Raw genomic sequence first — 23764 nt, forward strand, 5'->3', positions numbered from 1 at the left:
AAATATATTGGGTCCATATAATTACATATAACAGAAGACCCAGTACCCATTCTCTAATTAGTAATTTAGGTCTTCCTAGACATAGTATTAGTTTTGCCCTAAAGCTTTAAGAAGAAATGAACTGGAGGAGATGGAAGTTGCCTAGTGCTTAAAAACATATACAAGACCGTTGAGTTAAGATGTCCACATTAAAACAGGTAATTTGATTCTCATTGGGGTGGAGAAACAGGATGTAACAGAGTTCACCAAATGAAAAATTTACGTGAAATGTTATGCAAATATTAAAGGGCAATGTAAACCTGTGTGTTCTTTATTACTTATGATAATTTTGAAGAAAAGGCAAGGGGCAGTTAGAACAATGGAGCACAAAACTCTAAGATGGATTGGTATTTTCTTTGGTAGCTGGATTACTGGTCCAGTCTTCTGCTGTTTTATGTAATGAAAGGTGACTTTAGTTGCAAAAGCTGTGTCCTCTGTGATAATGAATGGATTTAAAAGACCTTTGCAGAGGTGAGGGCATAAAATAACAGACCTTTTGAATATCTAAGTTAATTTTGCTGAATTTTTTTCCTTTACTCTTTTTTATTCTTTATTTTAATGGATAGCCCTATCAGAGAAGGGAGGGATACACTGGGAAATGCAGGCAATACAAAAACAAAAAGGTAGCAATAAATTTTTTTTCCCAACTTTTCTTTTTTTAAAATTTTTTGTTTTCAGTGTTCTACAATCACTTCCATATATCTTAGATTTTTTTTCCGCTCCCTCCCCCTCATTCCCCCTTACCTCCCCACTCTGTCCCTGAGATGGCGTACAATTTTATATAGGTTTTACACATACATTCCTGTTAAATACATTTTCACCTTAGTCATGTTGCATAGAAGAATTAAAATGAATGGGATAAATCACAAAACAAAACAAAATATAATACAAAAGAAAATGGTCTGCTTCATTCTGTGATCCAGTTCCATAGTTCTTTCTCTGGATGTGGAAGGTATTTTGCCTCAAGAAATCACTGGGAATTTTTTAAGTCCTTGCAGCGCAATGAAGTGCTAAGTCTACCAGAAAAATTTCTCACACACTGTGGTTGTTGCTGTGCACAAAGTTCTCCTGGTTCTGCTCCTTTCATTCAGCATCAGATCATATCAGTCTTTCCAGGCCTCTCTGAAGTCTTCCTGTTCATCATTTCTTACAGCACAACAGTATTCCATTACATTCATATATACCACAATTTATTCAGCCATTCCTTGATTGATGGGCCTCCTCTTGATTCCAGTTCTTGGCCACCACAGAGAGAGCTGCTATAAATATTTTTGTACATGTGGGACCCTTTCCTATTTTTATGATCTCTTGGGGATACAGTCTTAGAAGCGGTATTGCTGGGTCGAAGGACATGCATATTTTTGTAGCCATTTGGACAAATTGTTCTCCAGAATGGCTGGATCAGCTCACAGCTCTACCAACAATGAATTAGTGTTCCAACTCTCCCACATCTTCTCCAACATTTATTATCTTCCTGTTTTGTCATGTTAGCCAATCTGATAGGTGTGAGGTGGTATTTCAGAGTTGTTTTGATTTGTATTTCTCTAATCAATAGTGATTTAGAGCATTTTTTCATATGACTATAGATAGCTTTAATTTCTTCCTCTGAAAACTGCCTGTTCTTATCCTTTGACCATTTATCAATTGGGCAATGACTTGTATTCTTGTACATTTGACACTAGTTGCAAAAATTCTTTCCCAGTTTTCCGCTTTCCTCCTAACCTTGGTTGCATTGGGTTTGGTTGTGCAAAAACTTTTCAATTTAATGTAATAAAAATTATCCATTTTGCATTTCATGTTTTCTCTCTCTTGTTTAGTCAAAAATTTTTCCATTCTCCATAAATCTGATAAATACACTATTCCTTGCTCCACGGATTTGTTTATAGTATCGATCTTTATACCTAAATCATGTACCCATTTGGACTTTAAGCAATAGAATTTTTTAAAAGACCATCTTTACTTAGAGGCTGTTAGTAAATTCTTTAAAATGGGTAGGCTTGCATAATCCTTTAAGTGAAAAATTGCCTCCAACTCTCAAAGGACAGGGATTTTTGAACTCTTAGAATTAAACTTATTCTTCCCTCATTGTCTTTGGGCAAATTTTGAAAGTAAATGCTTATTTTTGAATCTCCACTTTATAGAACACAGTTAATCATATAAAGCCATAGAATACTGGAACTAGAAGAACTTAGAGATCATCGAGTCCAACCCTCTCATTTTATTTGTTAATAAATAAAGGTAGCTAGTAGGAAGATCTGATTTCAAATCCAACATTGAACATTTCGTAAGTGAGCAAGTCACTTAAATTTTGGCTGCCTCAGTTTCCTCAATTGTTAAATGGAGCTAGTATTAGCACCTACCTCTTAGAGTTGTTGTGAGGATCACTTTAGCTAATATTTGTAAATCATTTAGCATAGTGCCTAGCACATAGTAGGTACTTGTTCCCTTCCAAAATAACATTAATAATAACTAATATTTATATAACACTTTAAGGTTTGCAAAGTGTTTTACATGTATTCTCTCATTTGTTCAGAAAGATGACTTTATCACTGAGGGTGATTTGCTGTTCCATCCCCCAACACACATAACCTAAGATCTCAGCTAAATAGGGAAAGAGCAGTGGCTGGAACTCTCCCTGGTACCCAGTCCAGGGCCCTCTCCAGGACAACTTCTCTCCCTTTCTCTTACTCTTAACTTCTGAATTTGCTTTATTGTATTTTATGAGTTTTTTGGCCAGGTGGAATATTTTGGGAGTTGTCACGTGAGGCAAACATATTGAAATAATCTACGCCAAATACACAGAATCTGCTCTTACTGAGCCGCTTAATCCCAGGCTGCTGCTGTAGAATATGTTCGCCTGTCCTTTTTATCTGGTCTGAAAGGAATTCTGCAGAGAATATCTATGCACACCAAGGTCACTTACATTTTATTTCAGTAGAATTACTAGGGAGTAAGTAGCCAGAGAGTTAAATTCACTAATCTTCCTTTAAAAAGGACAGATGCTTCCTTTTTTTGGCTCTTGCCCATTCCCTATCTCCTACCTAGCTGGTAGAAGGGTTTGGATTTATCTTTTTGATCAGTGGATAGGAATAGAAATATAAGACTTTCCTCCCTTCCTCCCCCACTGAGAAGGGATATAAAGATGAGTTGGTCCAAGCAGGAAAAGAGCAAATGAACAGACCAGCGAAAGGATCAGTGCTGCCCTTCTTTCCTGATCCTCTGATCTTTAAAGGAGAAAAAGAAAACATATGACATCTATTATTCTTTCTCACCTTACCCAACAAATATGTTGTGATAAAAGCACTTTATAGACTGTAAAATGTTATAGAAATGAATGAATGGAGTGTAGTACTGAAAACAAGGGACTGTGTTTCTCACTTTCTACCCACCATAGTGTTTTGTACAGAGATGCTTAAAAATGTTCACTGAATTGTGTTGGATAAGGCCAAAAACTGCCCTACGGATACACCTGATTTTATGCATTAGGTTTATTCCCCAAAAGTGGAAATAGATCAGATACCCAACATTAAGTCTCATGTCAGGTGTGCTGAGGAATTTGCCTTTTAGAAGAAACTAAATCCTAAGAACTAAATAAGGCACATCATCACTCTCTATCAGTTTTGCAAATTTAACTTTCACACACTGAATTTTCCTTAAACAGGACTTACTTATATAAAAAGCTAGTCTAAAGCCAGAACAGCTCAGCTACAAGATGGTTGTGGTAGCAAGAGAAGTTTAAGGCTTTGGGGTAGGATTGGTCATCAGCATGTATTATTAATCTCTTAATATGTATAGAGTGTCGTATCAGGGCCCAGATCAGGAGAGGAAATCTCATGGAAGAACCTGTTCCAGACTGATACCTCCAATTTCTTAGATCCCTCAACCTACCCTCAAAGTTTCTTGGACATCTACTTTATCAACTCTTAGATTAGGTAGGGAAGATTCGGATATTAAAGTCTGCAGTTTTGAAGTCCTAACCTTAACTAATAATACCTAGTATTTATATTTTACGTAATGCTTAAGGTTTGCAAAGTGCTTTACAAATAACGTCTCATTCATGTATTCAAAACCCCTGTAAAGCAGGTGTTATTATTTTCCCCACTTTATAGTAGAGAAAACTAAGGCTGAATGGTTCAGTGACTTGTTCAAGGCCATATGTCAATGAAGTAAGTGTCTAAAGGCAAGGTCTGAAGTTTTAACTCAGGTCTTCCAGCAGTCTTTCTATTATACCACACTACCTAGCTAACCTCATAAGGTGCCTCCAGTAAATATTGGGGGGGTGGGAGTGAAGTCCAGTAACTAGATGATATGTCCCAAAAATGTTCAGATTTAACACAGTAGGTGGTAGTTCCACTCTGCTGTGGTCTCAGTTCCACCAACATTTTTAGCCTGATTTCATGGTCCTCCCAGTAGAAGCTGCAGTCTCCGTGAGAAGATGGACCATTTCATTTTTGCCTTGATTTCCTCAATGCCTTGTACATATTAGGCCTCTAATTAATACTTGTTAAATATAATTGTGTAGAATCCTGTTCCCTCCCCCTCCCTTTTCCTCAGCTCTGTGTTCTAGCTGATATGGACCTCTGCTGCAACAGACTTGAACTTTATCACCAATTTCTGCATATGCATACAAACCATCTGCAAGGCCTGGGACTTACTCATCTTTTCCTCTCAGAGTCTGTCTTCCTTCAAGACTCATTTCTTCTGGGAAGTTTTACTGACTGCCCAGTTGTTAAGTGGTCTATTCCTCTTTAACTTACTTTGTACTATAATAATTCATGTGTACATTTTATCCACCAGTAGAATGTATATTTCCCTAATGATAGGTCCTGTTTCATTTTTCTTGGTTTCCTCAGTGCCTAGAATAGTACCTGGTGCATAGTAAGCAGTTAATCAGTTTTTGTTGAATTGCTATGCCAAGTCTGGAATTTGTCCACCTCTTAAAATAGTGGGCCACACCTCTGCTCTACTTTCACTAATAAAGGCCAATGCCAAATATTTCAGGCTTTCAATTCTAGTGAATCATAAGCCTTTTTGAAATTGTATTTAGTGAATCTTGTCTAGGATACTACCTCAGGTTGAAGCACCTCTGCCCTTAAATGCTACATTTTTTTCTTTTCAAAGATTTCAGTCTTTGAGCTTTTCACAAACCTATATTCATAGTTCGTAGGTTTAGAGCTGGAAATGGCCTCTAGTACAACCCCATCATTTTACAAATGAGGAAACTGAGGCCAAGAATGTTTGAGCAGCTATGGTAGTCTATCCAAAAGACTTACTGTTTTTTCCTACAGGGAAGGTGTTTGAGGTATTTTCTTTAATCATATTTTGACATTCAGCTATCTACAGCAGTGAGATAGAAGCTTAGAGGTGAATGGGACCTCACTGGCCATCTAATCCCACATCTGAACAAGAATACTCTCTCTAGCAGACTCATCAAATAGTTATCCTGTCACCCTCTGAAAACCTCCTGTGATTAGGAACCCACTTCTTCCTGAGGTAGTATGTTCTGTTACAGAACAGCTCAAATGGCTTCTTCCATTTGGTGCTGCTAGTTCTGCCTTCTGGGACCAGCAGAACAAGTCTGAGGCCTCTTCCAATGACAGCCCTTCAAATCTTTGACGGTTACTCTCATGAATCCCTCACATTTTCTGTTCTCCCTTCAGCTGGTGCCTGGTCCCCAATCCACTCACCATCCTTACTGCCCTCTTTTGGATGTGCAGTTGGCAGGTGAGGCAGAGGTCAGCTCAATTCCCAGTGCCATGTGAGGAAAAGGAATATTCTTAATCCTGTAAATACCTCAAGGAGAGGGGAGGCTTTTTAACCCTGGAACAGACTAGAAAAAGCAAATATGTGTTGGGGGAGAAAGTATGAGTTTCTCATCTCCCACCAACAAATCTTGAATCTTGAATTTTATGCTCCAAAGCATAAAAATTTAATGATATCTTTTGCAATTTTATCCTTTACAACTCCAGCTTCTTTCCCCCTGATTCTAAATGTTGGATCCTGCCCTTTTTTCACCTTTACTAGGCTGTTTGCCTTAGTGTTCTGTAGTGATGAATTCCTGTGATGTGATTGCGCCTTGAAAATGATGATTTCTGCTGTGAATATTGAAACCCCCAGCCAGACAGTGTTCAAGGCCACACGCAGTTCCACATCCAACCGTGAACTTGGCCTAAACATTTAGCCCGTGCCTTTTTTTTCTTCTTAATGCTCTAATTCTGTGTGTGCTTTCATTCCTTAGCCATGTATAGAATCTTATGGGGATGCTTAGTGAGAGCCAAACCTAAGGGTAGGCCACCAGAACCATTTTATCATACGCTTGAGACCAGAGTTTGGGAGGAAAGATGTCACAATTCTGCACGTTATTGCCTTAGGATTACTTATTTCACCCTAATGGGCTATCAAGCTTTATGTCTCATCCTGCCAGTCAAAATACAGATTAATTATTAAAAGTTTCTCTTCAAGGAGATTAACTAAAGGAGAGGAAAAGCATGTTTATCTTGAGCTAGCGCAAGTGAATATGAATAATTACAGTGTGTAATTTTCCCTTTCAGGCTAATTCTTTGATAGAATAATGTTAGATATATTTTCCATCCTCTTCTGCAATTAAAACAGCTTTGACCAGAAGCATGACATAATTTTTTAAAAATAATCTTCCTCTTTAAAATTTGACTTTACTGTTAGGTGGTCTATTAAAAGGTTGTATGACTATGTCTTCCATACCCTTTTAGGAGAATGTTAACTTCCTTCATCATAATTTCATGAGATGTACTGGAGCAGAAAGTAACCCTTAGCCATTAAGTGAAGAAATTCTGCTTGCAGGATGCCCTTAGGCATGAAAGAAACAGCCCCTGCCCAGTTTAAGCCACTGGCAAATACTCTTGGAGTCTTAAAAAAAAAAAATCATGTTCATTTCCTTCTCTAGGGCAATCCAGTTTAACTCGATTCATTTGGTAGTGATTGAAGTTGACCTTTTTCTTAGTGGCTCATCTTTGTTTTTATCCATCCAACCTCCTGTTTAGCTGTCTTCCTTATTTGGGAGAAAAACTGGTAATATCAGCTTGTCACCTGATTGTCTCTGGTTTAGCACTATGAAACAACACAGCTGTTCAAAGCAGCTGGAAGGGAGGGACCTGTTTCACATACAAACACCCTCGAACTAACCCTTTATCTCTTTTGGAAAACATTGGAACATCGTAATACTTTAAGGCTCTCCATCTTAAATGCTGTCTAATCCAAGACAGCTTCATCAGTTTGCCTTTGATGTTCTTAAGTGAGCTCAGTGGAAGAATGTGAAGCCTGGCTGTGTCAGCTCTGCTATCCCTTGTCATTTGTGAGACTTTGGGCAAATCACTTAATCTCCTTGGCCTCAGTTTCCTCATTTGTAAAATGATGGGGATTGGATTAGATGGCCTCTGAGGTCCTTTTCGTCTCTTGCTATATAATCAGTTGTTCCTTCTATCAGTAAATCTTCCTGACACCAGTTATACAGTATAAAATATGCAACAATTTGACTGAAGGGTCACATGATTAAATAAGAGTATAGTTGATAAGAGTTTTTAAACGTTTCTAAAATTTTATAATTTGTAAGTCTAGAATGGTCAGATGAGTGTTCTTCATGCAAATAGAATTTTAAAAAGCAAACATCCAGACAATATCCAGGGAATTTCTGTTTCTTTCTTAAATGACTCGCTACACTATAAATGAAATGGCTTTTTCGTTTAGCTTCAGAAGTTTAATGAAAGGAAGCGAGTTTCTGACATTGGATGAGGGCATGTGCACACTTGCCCTTAATGATCTTTGTGCATTTTCACCTTTCCCTAAAGGAGGTGATGAACTAATTATTGGATAGAATATTTATGGCTCTGTTTGAAGAAAAAAATATAACATTTAACCAGAGTAGAAAAAAGCTTCAGTGTACTTTAATTGAAACATATATATGTAAGATGAAACTTTTTTTTTTGAGAAAGCAGAGTGGTTTTACCAATATAATTCCTTTAGTTATTTTCATGTATTAGAAAACACAAAAGGAAAAATCCTCCTAAAGTCATACAGCCATTGAATTTATTACCTATCTTACAGTATTGAATGTAAATAGAATGTAAGCTACTTGAGGGCAGGGACTGACTCACTTAGTGCCTGACGAGTATTAGGCATAAATGATCATTGATTGTTTCATTTTTTTTTTTAATCTGACGTAAATAACTTCAAGATAAAGATAGAAAAATCAGCTTGTGACAAGTCCTGGCATATGAACTCTTGGCTTCTATTCTTTAATCTAACAGTTCGAAAGAAAATGATTTGACAACTTCTATATTTAAGGATTTAACAGACCACCACTAATGAACTGAATATCAGTAATTGGAAGAAGAATGATGTCAGGGTGAAAGATATAACACCCTAGAGCTCTGATACAGTAAAGTTTGCATTAGTAACATTACACTACTCATAATGTGCAACATTCACACATTACTAAAGTAACACCCTTATTACTCATGTTAAATGTTACAAAAATGTAAAAATATTTTCTTTAAGTTAAGAGGTGCTCACTAATTTTGGAGTTTATCACAGTCTTTATCACTGAGTGAGGGCAGATGCCAACATTTAGGTGCCATAAGTGAGAGGTTATAATTTATTTGTAAATGTCTGAAATCCAAATTTCATGTTAATGTCAGGCATGAAAAGGACATGGTACCTAATTGAAGATAGCCAAAAAAAGTACATTTGACTGTAGTATAGCGGTGTGGTATAGTAGATGAAGAGTGTCCTGGAATTACCTACTATAAAGCACTTTGAAAACTACGAAGTGCTACTTTTTTTTTTACATTGGATGCTTTTGTTTATTTGACTTTTCTTTGTCACGAGCAAGGATTCAGGGAAGGTGGGTGGTGGTTTGAAATGACTGAATGTAAACCCACAGCATCAGTAAGATGTAGTAAAAGAGCAGAATTGCCGTTTAAATGCTATAAAAGCTCAGTGGGGAAAATAGTCTTGTCCTTTGAAAGTGCTAAGAAAATAAAGATCTTCAACAAACAGAAACAACTTTCTCGAGGTGTTATTGTTGAATCATTTTTTCAGTCACGTCTGACAGTGATGCCATTTAGAGTTTTCTTGGCAAAGATACTGCAGTAGTTTGCCATTTCCTTCTCTAGCTCATCTTGCAGATGAGGAAACTGAGGCAAACAGGGTTAAGTGACTTGCCTAAGGTCACATAGCTAGTAAATGTCTGAGGACAGATTTGAACTTGTAATGATGTGTCTTCTTAACTCTAAGACTAGTATTCTATCCACTGTGCCACCTAGGTGCCCCTCAAGCTTCTTAGTTTTCTGAAGTATGCCAAGGTTGCCTAGTATAATATTTAGAAATGCACCACACATGGAGAATAACTGAGTAGGCTATAGTTTTGTTTAAATCTTGGCAAACCTTTAGTTTTGAAAAGATTATGATTAAAATGAAGCAGAAACTGCTGATAATCGGAAAAGAATACTGATTAGTTACACGTGGCAAATCTTTCAGATGAGTTAGTTTTTTCTAGTGTCTGTTCTTGACACTGTGGAAGAACACCAAGTTCAAAAAAAGTCACTTTGCTACAATATGAATTTGTCTATTTTTATCTGTTCAAGCTTTTGTTGCTTCTCAAACTAGAAAAAACTAAGATAGTAGATCCTATAAGTTTCATTTTCAGTTTCTAATTTAAAAAAATATTATTGCTGAAATATATAGATATTTGTTACCTTCACAGAATCAGTCATAGAGCTGAGACCTAAGGAACCATTCAGCACAAACAAACCATACATGGATGTCCTCTGCTATAGACATGGAAACTGGTCAGATGGTCTTATTTTGAAGAACTCCATGTACTACCTCTGAGTCATTGTTAGAGTTTTTTTTTATATCAAGCCTAAATTTACTTCTTTGTAATTTCTACCTACAGTTCCTAACTCAGCTGTCTGAGACTAAAGAGAACAAGGCTAGTGCCCCTTCCCTGTGACAGCTTTTTGAACTCTTAGAAGAAAATTATCATTTTCCTCTCTGCTAAATTCATCTTAATATGGCATCAACTTTTTGCCAATGTCCTTTCTAAATATAGTGTCCATGACTAAACCCAACACTCCAGACCAGGTGAGCATAGCCTTCAATGTTGCTAGTGTAGAGAATGTTCTTCATATTGATTGCCACTTGCTTCTATTGATGACTTAATAGTCAGAAATTCTGTTTCCAACATCATAATAAGCTAATATGAAACCAGATGCAAACCTGATGAGTCAAAGAAACACCATGTGGTAGGAAGAGTGCTGAATTTAAGAATGAGAGGAACTTGGTTCAAATCTTGGCTCAACCACTAGGTGACCTTGGGCATGTCAAGTGACTTCTTTGGGCTTCAGTTCCACATCTCAGGGCTTAAAGGAGAGGACCAAGGTGAGGCATAGGCCAGTCGACTGTGGGGTCCCAGTGCCAACTGTTTCCCCATAGTGCTGTATGAGGCAGCCCGCAGTTGTGAAGACCTAGATGGAATCTCAGGGGCAAGGACCAATGTGGCACTATTCACATGGATATTATTTTTAGATAGGGGGCAGCTAGGTGGTGCAGTGGATAGAGCACCAGTGCAGGAGTCAGGAGGACCTGAGTTCAAATCTCACCTTAGACACTTGACACTCCCTAGCTGTGTGACCTTGGGCAAGTCACTTAACCCCAATTGCCTCATCCTGGGTCATCTCCAGTCATCCTGATGAATATCTGGTCACTGGATTCAGATGGCTCTGGAGGAGAAGTGAGGCTGGTGACCTGCACAGCTCTCCCTCACTTAAAACAAAGTCAGGTGCAAGTCATGTCATTATTTCTCTGATGGCCTGGTCATCTTCGGCAATGAAGGACGAACACATTTTTAGAATCATGGTGGAAATTACTAAATAGAGTGTGTTTTTTTAAATAATAAGAAAAGGAGATGTTTTCATCTTACTATATGATTTCTAGGGTCCCTTCCAATGCTACAACTATAGTCCTATGATTTGAAGATTTTAAGAATCAGTATTTAACATTTTCAGGTAGTTAGATTTTCTGAGAATAAGTAATAATCTACATGTGAAAAAATACCTAGATAAGAATTCAGAAGGTGCTTTCTTTACAAATTCCTTTGTTTGTGTGTGTATATTTATACATAGACATATATATACATAGATGTATATATAATACACACACACATATATATATGAAAATTCTTGCAAGGCTTTTGTTTTCATTTGTGAGCATTTTAAGATTAGAGTTTTCAATAGAAGCATATTGAAACCTGGAATGTAGAAGCTGGTTTTCGCCATAATTTATAGCATGGTCTTTCTTATGTATAGGACTTGAGAGTTACTGTATATACTGTACTATAGTTAGTCTTTTTAAGGCATAATAGGAATTACCCCACATCATTTTAATAGTGAGAGTGATAACTATGGTGTAGTGTAGCAGTTCTCAAAGATTTTGGTCTCAGGACCCCTTTATAACTCTTAAGCATTGTGGAGGACTCTCCAGAGAGCTTTGATGTGGGTTATATCTAATGATATTTATCATTAGAAATTATTAGTATATTTATTAGAAATATAATCATCTTAAGATTATTATGAAAATAGTTTTGACCTCATGGACCCTCTGAAAGAGTCTGGGGGGCCATCAGGGACACCAGACAACACTTTGAGAACTGCTGATAGTAGACAGAGAACTAACCTTGCAGCCTGGAAAACCTGGGTTCAGGTTATACCTCTGATACATGTGGGCTATGTGATTTAAAATTCTTAAGTTACAAAGCAGCTTTAGATAGGCACTGGAAGAAAACTCTTCTTTATTAGGAGTTCCTTATCAATAAAATCATTGGCCCGGTCCCTTCCAGTTCAACAGCAAATATAAACAGTTTGTTTCTAATATACAAATTGTCTAAATTTCCTGTTTCTCTACCTATTTTAATGAATTGGTGTTCTAGCTGATTTTTAATACTTAGCAATTCAAAGTTCTTTCTGGAGGCCCTGGCTCCTGGATTCTTTTCTTTTTTTCTTTTAGAGGTAATTATCAGCCCATCATCTATTTGCCTGAACAGCCGGACTCACGTTCTTCAGAGCTGCTCTCCTAGCTCATCCCAGTAATTATGCTCATAGGAGAGTTTTTAGAACTTGAGCAAAGGTGGCTGAAGGTGATGTAGTCAGTCACACGTTGGTACTGTTGATGTAAATCACCCCTACACCCCTCCTTTCTCCCATCTCTTATATAATCTCCAGCATTTCCTACTCATGCTGTTTATTTCCTCCTTTTCCTTGGGTCAGTCCCAACTTTCATCTAGATCTGAGAAAGAATAATGAGCCAGACATATTGTCAGAGGAACAGAATTGCCCAGCCCAGCTCTGGTTATATATGAGTGTGTTACAAACAACTCCCCGGGATACCCAGGTTGTTTGCCATAATATAATTTAGTCACAACTGAACAAACAGGAATGAATACAACAAATAGGTTGTTTTAAATCACATTCTTGTCCTGCAGGGATTAGAATTTAAACAAAGCCAGGAGCAGCACTTCTGTAGTGAAACAGCCAGAGGAAGACTATATGCAGGAGGCAGCTAAAGGGATGTGATTTTTGGAGGGAATAGTTAGGAGATTTAAAGAAGACAAGAAAGAAGAGAATTGGAATTAAATTGTCCCTCTGTTTATCTCTGTATCCCCTTTGCATGTACTTCACCACACAGTGAAGGTAGTGTGGTCTAATGGATAGACCTTGAAGCCGGAAAGTCCTGACAGATTTCAAGTCCTCACCCTGATACTTACTGACTGTATGACCCTGGTTAAGTTACTTGCCGTGGAGGTGCCCTAGTCATCTCTCTAAGTATATAAGTTGCAGAGAAGGTGCTGGAAGAGGAAAATTCCTCCTTGGGAGTTCCCTATGCCAGTGAAATCATAGGTCCATTCCTTATCTTATACTTTAAGATATCAGTGTTTTATACCTATCCCAATTTAGTAGGTAGCTTTCAGAAGTTACTATAGCAGGAAAAAAAAAAAAAGAACAGCACCATTACCCTGCAGACTGGTAAAATGCCAGATAGGTAGATAGAACATTCATTGTTTAGAATATGGTAAGCACTGTGCTAAGCAGCTGGAGATAGCTATAAAAGCACACAGGAAAGACCTTCTCCTCCAGGAACTTGCATTCTGATGGGGGGAGAGGGGGAAGACCATCTATAAAGCGGAACTGGGAAAGGGGGGAAGTAATGAGACTGCAGGAAATGGAGTGTCCTTGTTCCCAGCCAGATAAAGTAAAAGGCTCAGTTATCAGAGCTCTACAGAAAATACAGTCCATCTTAAGCTCATACTCAAAGCCTTTCAGGGGTGGGAGACCCTGCCAAAACTTTCACTCCCCTGCCGTAACGTTGGAGAATTCAAGGTCACCTTCATGCCTCATGAGGTTTTGTAATAGACCTAGTGGAGACCGCGCATTTAGGTCCCTAATGTTTATTGCATTGCATTGCTGCATAAAGGAAGACATGAAATAGTGCAGAACCCAGCTACATTTTAGCTTTTTGTCTCTCACGTCTAGTGTAAATGGCATTTGGAGAGTCATTATTATATAGCTAGGAACTAGGGAAAGCATTTGTCAAGGGATCCTGAAACCAGATTTTTAAAAAATGCTGTTATTAAGGCCTAGCAACCTGGGCATTCATCAAGACATACAACATATATTCTGAGCTGCTTTAGGGGAGGAACTGTAGTTTTTCGTTCCTTCCCTTCCTTCCTTCCTGTTACCCTCACTTTCTAGCACAGTGATTCTTTGCATATAGTAGTCATTAATTATTTTTTAAAATATTTAAAATAATAATAAAAGTAATTTTTTTTTTAATCTGTTATGCTTAAGATCCTGGACGAGGTATTGTTAGGAGATGAAGAGACTAAAGCATGGTTCCTTGTCCCAATGGAGTATATAGCCACCCAGGAGGATGGCACAGGATTTAGATTTAGAAAGGGATTCTTCACCTTTTTTGTGTGTCATGAACCCAGTCTGGTAAAGTATATGGACTGCTTCTCACAATAATGTTCTTAAAAGGATAAAATACATAGAGTTTCAAAGAAAACCAGTTATATTAAAATGTAGTTTTCAAAAGCAGGTAGGTGGCAAAGTAATTAGAGTTCTAAGCCTGAACTCAGGAAGACTCATCTTTCTGAGTTCAAATCTAGCCTCGGACACTTACTAGCTATGTCACTCTGGACAAGTCACTTAGCCCCGTTTACCTCAGTTTCCCTATCTATAAAATGAGCTGAAGAAGGAAATGGCAAACCACTCCAGTATCTCTGCCACAAAAACTCCAAATGGGATCTGAAGAGTCAAACATGACTGAAATGACTGAACAATAACAAAAAAGCAGCTTTGAAAATCAAAAATTTTTTTAAAAAATGAATCTCACATTAAGAACCCTTCATCTCTTCACTTTAAAGATAAGGAAACTGAAGCTCATAGAGGTTAAGTGACTTGGCCAAAGATCCCACAGTAGAGTCAAGATTCGAAATTATGTCTTTTGCCTCTAAATCCAGTGCTCTACAGTGTTTTGCTTCCATGTATACAAATTGCTTGCAGTTTCATGGTAGAATGCACGTTTTATGCAAGAGATATGGAATGACATCACCAGAAGGTGGAGAAGTTGGAGAGATTGTTTTCAGATGACAGGGAGGATGAGGTATGGACAAAGGATCGTGGAATTTAAACCATGCCTTGAAGTGAGTTGGACAGGTAGAACTGTCAGAGAATATTCCAGGTGGGGGAACAGGATAAGCAAAGACAGGAAAGCTTGGAATGTGTCAAGGAATGTTCAAGGATCATCAAGGAACTTTGTTTGGCTGTAGTGAAAGATGTGTGCAGAAGAAAATTAGGATGAAAGGGTAAATTGAGTCCTAATCATGGAGGGCCTTAAGTACCAGGCAAAGGAGATTGGACTTCATTTTTTAGGTAATGAGGAGAGAGACACTGAAAGTCTTTGAGTGAGGGTTAGGGCACATGGAAATAGCTTTGTTACATAGAAATGAATTTTGAGACAGGGTCTCCTTATTTCAATAAGGCTGTAAGTATAGCAACCACCCAACAGCCCAGCCCCACCACTGGATGTGTACAGAGGCTTTAACCTCAGTTTTTCTGATGGGTTAGTTCACTCCTCCTTAGCTAGCCTCTCAGCCTTAGAAGTTCATCATGCTGGTGCCAAATTTAGCATGGCCTCTCAATTGACTTTAGCCCTCCTGCAGATCAGAAGTCCAGAGCTCAAGCTATCCACCAGCCTCAGCCTCCCTTAGTCACAAGAAATAGAGTCAAGTGCCACCATACCTGACTTAGAAATGGTGTTATAAAGCTGTTTTCTGTCCTAAGATTTTACTAGTATTCACACTGCACTTAATCATGGATTCATATAATAGTCTGCTTAAATCATAACCTTATTTGTAATGCAAGTCATTTGAATTCAGCATTTTTGTACTGTCTGAGGGCTGCAAACCCACATGGATATAACACTTTATGAACTTATCCCTGTGGTACAGGTGCTGTAGTTTGGAAAGAACAGTCATGACTATGGCTTCAGCCTAGCTGCAGCCTGCAGATAAGCTGGCTTGCACAGCAAAGTCACTGCTGTCACACAGTTCAAACATTTAGGAATCAAATGCACTAGGAAGTTCCAAGAAATAAGGCTCTACCAAAAAAATTCTTGCTTTTCTTTTACAACTTCTGGACAGGGTTCAGTTCGTAGTCCTGGGACTAGGAAATGTGTTAATCAGGGGCCAGTAATCCCTGGCATTCAGATCACACCAGTATCAATTGGTGCCAGTAGCAATAGCAGCAGTAAAATGTTTAGTGTCTGAGAAATCTCAAATGAAAGCAGGGTGTTTTTTTTACTCTAAAAAAATACATATGCCAAGAAGCCTTGTTTTCTGTTCCCGATGGCCATTGACGTTGGTAGTCTTTTACATTTACTCTTTCTTTTTCATGAGAGGCAGTATGACAAAACATATAAATAACCATCCTTGGAACCAGAGAGATCTGGGTCCAAGCCTTGCCTCTAATGTATACTGCCTGTGTGACCCTGGACAGGTGACTGAAGCTCTCAGTGCTTGAGGCAACTCCACAAGACAATAATATATAAATTGCAGAGAAGGCTTCGTAGGTGGATGGACTCCCTCACTGGGAGTTCCTTCCAGCAAAGACATCAGTTCTGAAGTCTCTGAGAAGAGAATACGTAAGGAAGAGCTGAATATACAGGCAAAATTTCTTTTCTAACTTTGTGTATGATTGCCTTTCCCGTGTCTGTTCTCCTTTATTCTTGGAGTCCTTTTCATCTACAGGTGAGCTTGTAAAAGACAGTGCCCTCTATTGCAGTTGAATTTGTAACTGATCCTAGTAACAAATAAGAGTTGTCATGGTTATAATCCCAGGCTCTTCTTCCTGCTTCATTGGGCATTACTCTCTGTCCCACATGCTATGATCCAGCAGAACTGGCCTTCTCTCTCTCCTTCAGTCATGTCACTTCATCTCCCGTCTCTTTGTCCTGGTTGTTCTTCAATCACACAGTAAATTTTTCAGTCACAGCAACCCACAGAGAATGTCCATGAAGGTTTGTGATCTGTAGCAATGAAGGACGCTTTGGGTGATATAATAACAGGCCCCTGAAATATGGAAATAGAGAATGTGTTTTAGGCATACACAATGAAGCAGTAACAAAGAATGCTATAGTAGGCATCTCAGAATTTACAATTTGGAACATGGCAGTCTCTCCTTTAAACATTTTTGCATCGGCAACATAGTCCAAGTCACCGTCTAATCTGTATGATGTGAAAAAAAACAAGAGAACTTGTAAGTTCTCTGTGGAACTCGGGCAGTTCCTGAACAGATGTCCCTCTTTTGTGGTCTTTTCATGAGTCAGGATGGTAAGAGTATCCTTGAAGAAGCTTGGCCTGGTTGTATAGGACACTTCATTTTGATTCTTTGATTTATCACCATTGCAGATCACCGCTCCTTCATGCCTTCTCATCTTGTGTAAATATTGTCCCATGTTTTCCTGTGAATAGTCCACAGAAAAGCCATGCTACATTCTAGATGCCCTTCAGGTCTTTTAGAAAAAAAGAATAAGCTGCTTTGTATCAACACAAAACGTTTAAAGCTGAAAAGTTTAAACCCAGGCTAGGAATTTTTTAAAAATTAAATATATGAACTGATGATGATGACAATCGATGATGATGATGAACCAGTCAATCAACAAGCATTTATTAAGATCCTGCCATGTGTCAGGCACTGTGTTAGGTGCTGCGGATCTAAAGACAAGAAGCTTGCATTCTAGTGGAGGAGACAACATGTATGTAAATAGGTACAAACAAGATTCATACAGAGTAGATGGAAGGATAATGCTGGAGGGCGCGTCAATAGCAGCTGACATTGCCTTCAGGTTTTCAGAAATGCTTTTCATATGTTGACTCATTTATTCTGAGTTCTTTGATGGCTCTTCCTGTAAATGAGAGGTAGTGTAGTACACCTGAAGGCATCCTGTACTTAGGATGATAGACCTGAATGAAGCTGCACTCCAACTCTGCCACTTCCAAGCCATGTGACCTTGTGCAAATTACTTGTTCTATCTGAGTCTCAGTTTTCTGAATCTGTAAAATGAAAAGATTTTACTAGATGATCTCTGGGTCTCCTTCCAACACTGGTGTGAAGATTTTGTGATCCTCTGAATCCAACAAGAGAGAAATGGTTCCTTAGTTACCTTTTGAAAACTATAGCTTTCCTGTTTAATAAATAACTCACATTATTATAGCATTTTAATATTACAATATGTTTTCCTTTTTACAGTCTTGTGAGGTATTAATATATGTATATAATTTCTACTTTATCAAAGGAGGAAATCAAGTCTCAGACTGGAGAATCCAAATCCATTTTTAAACTGATTCTCAGAAAGAGTTGAAAGTGAATGAAATTAAATAAATGAAAAAGACTTTATTAGTGTGCCAGTACAAGGGATACCAATACAAAAGCAAAAATAATCCCTGCAATCCCTCAAAGAGCAAACATGCTAATTGGGGAAACAACGCAAATTAGGGGAGTGGTTCCCAGGGAAGAGTATTTTGATTTGGGAAGTCACAGGAACTGAGTGAGTCATAAAAGAGTTGATCAACTTACTCTTTCTAATACAGATGGCAGTATTGGTATAATTAGAGTTTTCAGAGAAAGAGTTGGAAAGGGGCTTCAGGGTAACATGTCAAGACAATGTGCAAGGTGGAATGTGAAGGCAGGACTGGGACGTTCTGTGTCTAGCCAACCATGGGAGCTTGTGCTCTGTGCACTCACCAGTCATGACAGTATGAGCCTCAGGGCTAGTGTTCCAAAGCTGGAATGGATTAAATCACCCAGGGCATCATCTGAGGCCCTGTTTTCTGCATTTGCCCTGTTGTATTTGGGGTGGCATATCAGAAGAAGGTACAGATATCATTCCAGGAAAATCTTCGAGGCTTTAGCGCTTAGAAAGAGCAAGGGGTAATTCTGAATTTGGGGTCCATAAATTTTTTAAAAAATTAATAACTATTTCAGTATAATTGGTTTCCTTTGTGATCTTATTATTTTATGCATTTAAAAACATTATTCTGAGTTGTCATTAGACTTCCAAAGGTGTCTATACCACAAAGAAAGGTTTAAGAACCTCTTTTTTAGAAAATGATTCATTCTTGTTTTCTATTTTTCCCAAATTGTGAAATTTTAAATTTCTTATCAGCTTAATACTGAAAGAGTTTTGATTGTATCCTTCTGTAGTTATAGATGAAAAATTTGAATCTTAATTAATGTAGGGGGAAATGAATGAATTATTGTGGCAGTTTCCCAAATTTTATTTATGTGGCTCTAGATTTTACATTGTCATGAGAAGAGAAGGGAGGATTTAAAAGGGATGTCGAGTAAAAGCAGCAAATATTCAAGACTTTTCCTAAAAGTAGATACAGATATATTTTGTTTGTATTTATATAGGCATTAAGGGATTATGTGTCTAAGACATCAAAGATACTGTTTGATTGTGTGTCTTTTCTTCTCTTCCCCCCTCCCCTTTTTTAGGATTATGACAGCTTTTTTGAATCAAAGGAAAGCAACACAGTCTTTTCATTCTTAGGCCTGAAAGCAAGATTGCCATCAAAGGTAAATAAGGACTTTCTTAATCCTTTTTTGGAATTATTCTCCTAAAATCCAGATTAAGGCTGTGGACTCATTGATGATATCCTATATTTCAGTTTCCATTTTCTCAGCTGATTACCCTAATAAGAAATACATTCAGAACAGATCATGAATGGGCACTCAGGAATTATCTGGTGTAACCCTACCCAGAAAGCATTCCTGTCAACACCATCTCTAACAAGTGATCATCTGATGGAAGACCTTCAGTAATAGGAATTTTCTCTCTCTAGAGGACTGTCCTTTCCATTTTTGGTTAGTTCTGTTAGAAAATTTAAGAAGTTCTGAATTTCAGTAGGGTTGAAATTAATTGGATGTCCAATATGATCAGCCTTCAGGAATGGAGAGAGGGAACACCTCAACCAGGTCGAAAACAATAGGTAAAAAAAGCTTTTGAACTAATCAGCAGTGGGGGCAAGTCAGTAAATTGCTGCTGCAGAAGTCTAGGCAAGACAGGGGGAATCAGTCTTTTGCAGCAACAAACCATGTCCTTGACCATTCAAACCAAAAGCTCTTCTTAACTTTTATGATTGGAATTCCACTTTATTTATCAGGATTAGGAAATAGAAACCCATCTCAGCCTATGAGCTCTTTGAGGATGAGGACTGAGTCTTATTTCTTTTGTATTCGCAGTGCCTGGCACCTAAATGTTTGTTAAATTGGAAATTGAGTAAAATTTGATTTTTTTTAATGTCTAGTTGTGTCTGAACAGTGCCCAACAAGAGAGCAGGGGAATGACTTGTGACAGGATATGGTCAGTACTGATATAATGTTGTCAGTCTTTATCTGTTCAATGTGATAGTGAAGTCACTTGATGTTAACATCATCTCCTTTTGTAGTCTTTGTGCAGAATGAGGAGGCTCTAGACCTGGTTTTCCTTTTTGTTGTCTAGATCCAGAAATAATTAGCATTATTGCAACCTTTTCATATACTTGGGACTACTTGCAAATTAAACTTTTTAATATTTGGAATTTGGCAGACATGAGCCCCAATTAGGAAAGACTGCTTTCATTAATCCTAGTAAAAGAGATTTCTATTCCAGTGTTAGTTTGAGAGCACAGGATCCAGAGTCAAAGAACCTGGATTTGAATCCTGGTTTTATTACTTACAACTTGTAAGAGGGTCAGAATGGTATGGTGAATAGAGTGTTGGGTGAGGAGTCAAGAAGACCTGGGTTTAAATCCTAGCTCTGGCATTTGTTAGTTATATCAACATGAATAAGTCATTTGACTTCCCTGACCTTCAGTTTCCTCATCTGTAAAATAGGGATAGTAATTCCTGTAGTACTTGCCTCAGAGAATTGTAATGAGGTTCAAACGTGGTGAGATGTGTAATATAGTACAATACAATATAAATTTTGATCATCATTATTTACATGACTTTGGATAAGTTTTTAAATCTCTGTATGCCTTAATTTTCTTATTTGTAAAATGAGGTGGTTGGTACAGATGACCTTTAATGCCTCTTCTTCTCCACATCCAATGATCCCTTGATTTAATGTCAGCAGATTCTGGAAATGTCATATTAAAACAACAAATACTTGGAGAAGAAACCATTTCTGGCTAAAGGAAAAGTCTTACTTTGGTTTTATGTATTCTTAAAAGTAATAGGCAATCAACAGACTTTAAATTGTTGGAGTTTTTTTAATGTTAGATACCAGTAGTTCTTCATTATTCATGGTATCAGGAGACTAGGGTAATGAGAAAGTTACTCAGTTTTTAGATTTTTCTCCTTCCAAACTGTCTCCTAGAAGAATACTGGAAGGAAACATAGCTAATTTGTATTTTACATTTTTCCACCCACTAACAAATAACAAACCTAAGCAGTTTTGAATATCACCTCTTATTTTCATTACTTATCTTCCATATATCATAGTGAAAAATAAAGTGATGAGAGAAGATGCATATGGATAAATCTGAACATGTTTTAATTTTGAGCCTTGATTTCAAGGTTTCCAGTTTTATCCAGCGAATGAAAATAAATGCAAACTACGTAGAATGTTTATATTTTGGGTGAGATAGTTTCTTCTAAAGTTCTCCAGGATTTCATTATTTTCTGCAAACCTTGTAAGAGAAGGGAAGGGCTCAATCAACAGTAAGCTGACTGTAGTTGCTACTTCTGAGGAGGCTAAGGCAGGTAAATGGCTTTAGTTTGGGAGTTCTGAGCTGCAATAGGGCTAATGCCAATCAGGTGTCTGCACTATACCTACTTCTAATATAGTGAGCCCCTGGAGACCAAAGGTCTACCAGACTGGCTAACCAGGGTTGGACTAGTCAAGGTCAGAATAACAAAGCAAGTTAAAGCTTCTGTGCCAATCAGCAATGGAGCTGGGTCCTTTAATAACCAGCATCCTTTTAGCCTGAGTGAGGTAAGCAGACCCAGTCTCCAAAAACAAAGAACACAAGTTAAAAATAGGCCCCATCAGTATACTTCTGGTGTAAAATGGTGTTTTGTTTTTTATCATTGGAGCCTCCATATGGTTGTGGGTGTTTTCCCTGCTTAACATGTGTTAAGCAAAAACAAAGCCCACACATACACATTTTAAAGGCTCTTGGAAGTATTCTTAATATAGAACAATTGCATGTTTTTTAAAATTCTAGTATCTATCTAAAATTTCTCACAAAAGGATCTTAAGAATGCAAATTTATCTTCAAAGAACTAAAAATATGTGTTGTAGGATCATAAAAACTGGAAAGTACCTCAGTGATTATCTAACATAACCCTGTATTTGACCAAATCATTTCTACTGTATCACTAACAAGCGATCATTCAGTCTATGCTTAAAGACCTTCAGTAAGGGACCCTAGCAAGTGGGCTAGTTTGTAGGACCAAAAAGTACTTGAAGGAGAATAATGTATTAAAAAAAACTCAAGTTACACTGAAGCCAGATGGGGCTTGAAATGCCAAGCATATGAGTTGGTATTTGATTCTAAAGGTAATGGAAGCCATTGGAGTTCGTTGAGCAGGAGAATAACTTGGTCAGATCTGTGCATTAAGAAAAATCACTTTGGTAGCTATGTGCAGTGTAGGGTAGAGAGGGGAAATATGTGAGTCCAGGATGCCTATTAAGAGGTCACTGAAGTAGTTCTGGTAAGAGATGATGTAAGCCTATGGTAGGGTGATGGTCCTTTGAGTAGAGAGAGTACAAGAAAAGTAGAGGTAAAATCAATAAGATCTGGCAACTTAGTGGATTTGTGGGGTGAGTGAGAGTCCAAGATGTCTCCAAGGATGGGTTACTAAAAGATAGTTGTGTCTTAGCAGAAACAAGGAACTTCAGAAGGAGTTGAGGAGGAAAGATAATGTGTTCTGTTTTGGACATGTTGAGTTTGAGATGCCTGCAGGACATCCAGTTTGAAGTGTCTCAGAGATAGTTCATAGTACAGTACTGGGGCTCAGGAGCCATCAGGGTTAGACATAGAGATCTGAGAGTTATCTGCATTTGTAGTGATTATTAAATCCATAGGAACTAATGAGGTCATTAAAGAGAGTATATTGAGACAGCCTTGCAGTATTCTCACATTGGGGAACATGATACACATGAAGATTCTCAAAGGAAGACTCAGCAGTTGATGTTGTATAGGACAAAAACCAAGAGAACACTGTCAGGAAAACCCAGACAGGAGAGTTTCCAGAAAAGAGTGGCTAATAGCAATCAGAGACATCAGAAAGATCAAATAGGATGAAAGTTGAGAAAAGGCCATCAGACTTGGCAATTTAAAGATAATCTCAGACAGGCCTATTTCTGTTGAGTGATGAGATTGGAAGCCAGATTGTAAAGGGTTGAGAAGTGGATGAAAGGAGAATAAGTAGAGGTAACAAGAGAAGAAAACTTTTTTACAGGACTTTGACTTTGAAAGGGAGGAGAAATAAACAAGACAGTAGCTTGAGGGGACATTAGGTGCAAGTCAGAGTTTTATTGTTTTTTTTTTTAAATCATGAAGGATATGAAGGCATGTTTGTAGGTACCAGGGAAGGAACCAGTAGATAAGGAAAGATTAAAAATGAAGAAGAGAGAGATAATGAATTGTGAGAGCCAAACAGAATAAGTATAATCCCTCTTTGACATTTCAACCTTTTTGATACTTAGACAGCTAACACATTCCCACCCCTTCCCTCACCAATTGTTATCTTTTTCGAGCTGAATATCCCTCATTCCTTCTGTCCTTACATGGCATGAAGTCAAGCCATTTCACTATCCTGGTCACTTTGTTTTTGGAATGTATTCTATTATGTTTATATCTTCTTAAAAATGTACTGCCCCGAAGTGATGAACCTGGGCAGGGCAGAGTATGGACAATCATTACCTTATTTATGTTCTCTTACCACACTAAGGCTCTCTGAATGCTGTCTAGGAAAACATTGGATTTTTTTTTTTTTTTTACTACCATGCCACATTGTTGATTAGTAATGAGCTTGTGTTCTACTTTGACTCCCAGATCTTTTTCACAGGGACTGTTTCCTAACTACATCTCCTCTGTCTTGTGCTTGTAAAGTTGATATTTTGAACCTAAGTTCAAATTTTT

The 23764-nt window shown here is 37.8% G+C and overlaps 1 protein-coding gene across 3 annotated transcripts in view; it reads left to right on the forward strand.

Moving 5' to 3' along the window:
• Nucleotides 1-23764, forward strand: part of SH3BGRL2 (SH3 domain binding glutamate rich protein like 2) — a 94434-nt gene that overhangs the window by 61098 nt on the left and 9572 nt on the right. Inside the window, exons 3-4 of one of the 3 annotated variants that reach the window (XM_072642665.1) lie at nucleotides 19128-19208; nucleotides 19940-20026. The exons of 1 other annotated variant lie outside the window; for it this stretch is intronic. In XM_072642665.1, the coding sequence (XP_072498766.1) occupies nucleotides 19128-19208; nucleotides 19940-20011 (153 nt within the window). In that variant the 3' untranslated portion in view covers nucleotides 20012-20026. Of the gene's footprint in view, nucleotides 1-19127; nucleotides 19209-19939; nucleotides 20027-23764 lie in introns of those variants that run through there. One more of the 3 variants, XM_072642666.1, reaches the window with a different exon arrangement.

Source organism: Notamacropus eugenii, chromosome 2 (genome assembly GCF_028372415.1).
Source record: "Notamacropus eugenii isolate mMacEug1 chromosome 2, mMacEug1.pri_v2, whole genome shotgun sequence".
NCBI lineage: Eukaryota > Metazoa > Chordata > Mammalia > Diprotodontia > Macropodidae > Notamacropus > Notamacropus eugenii.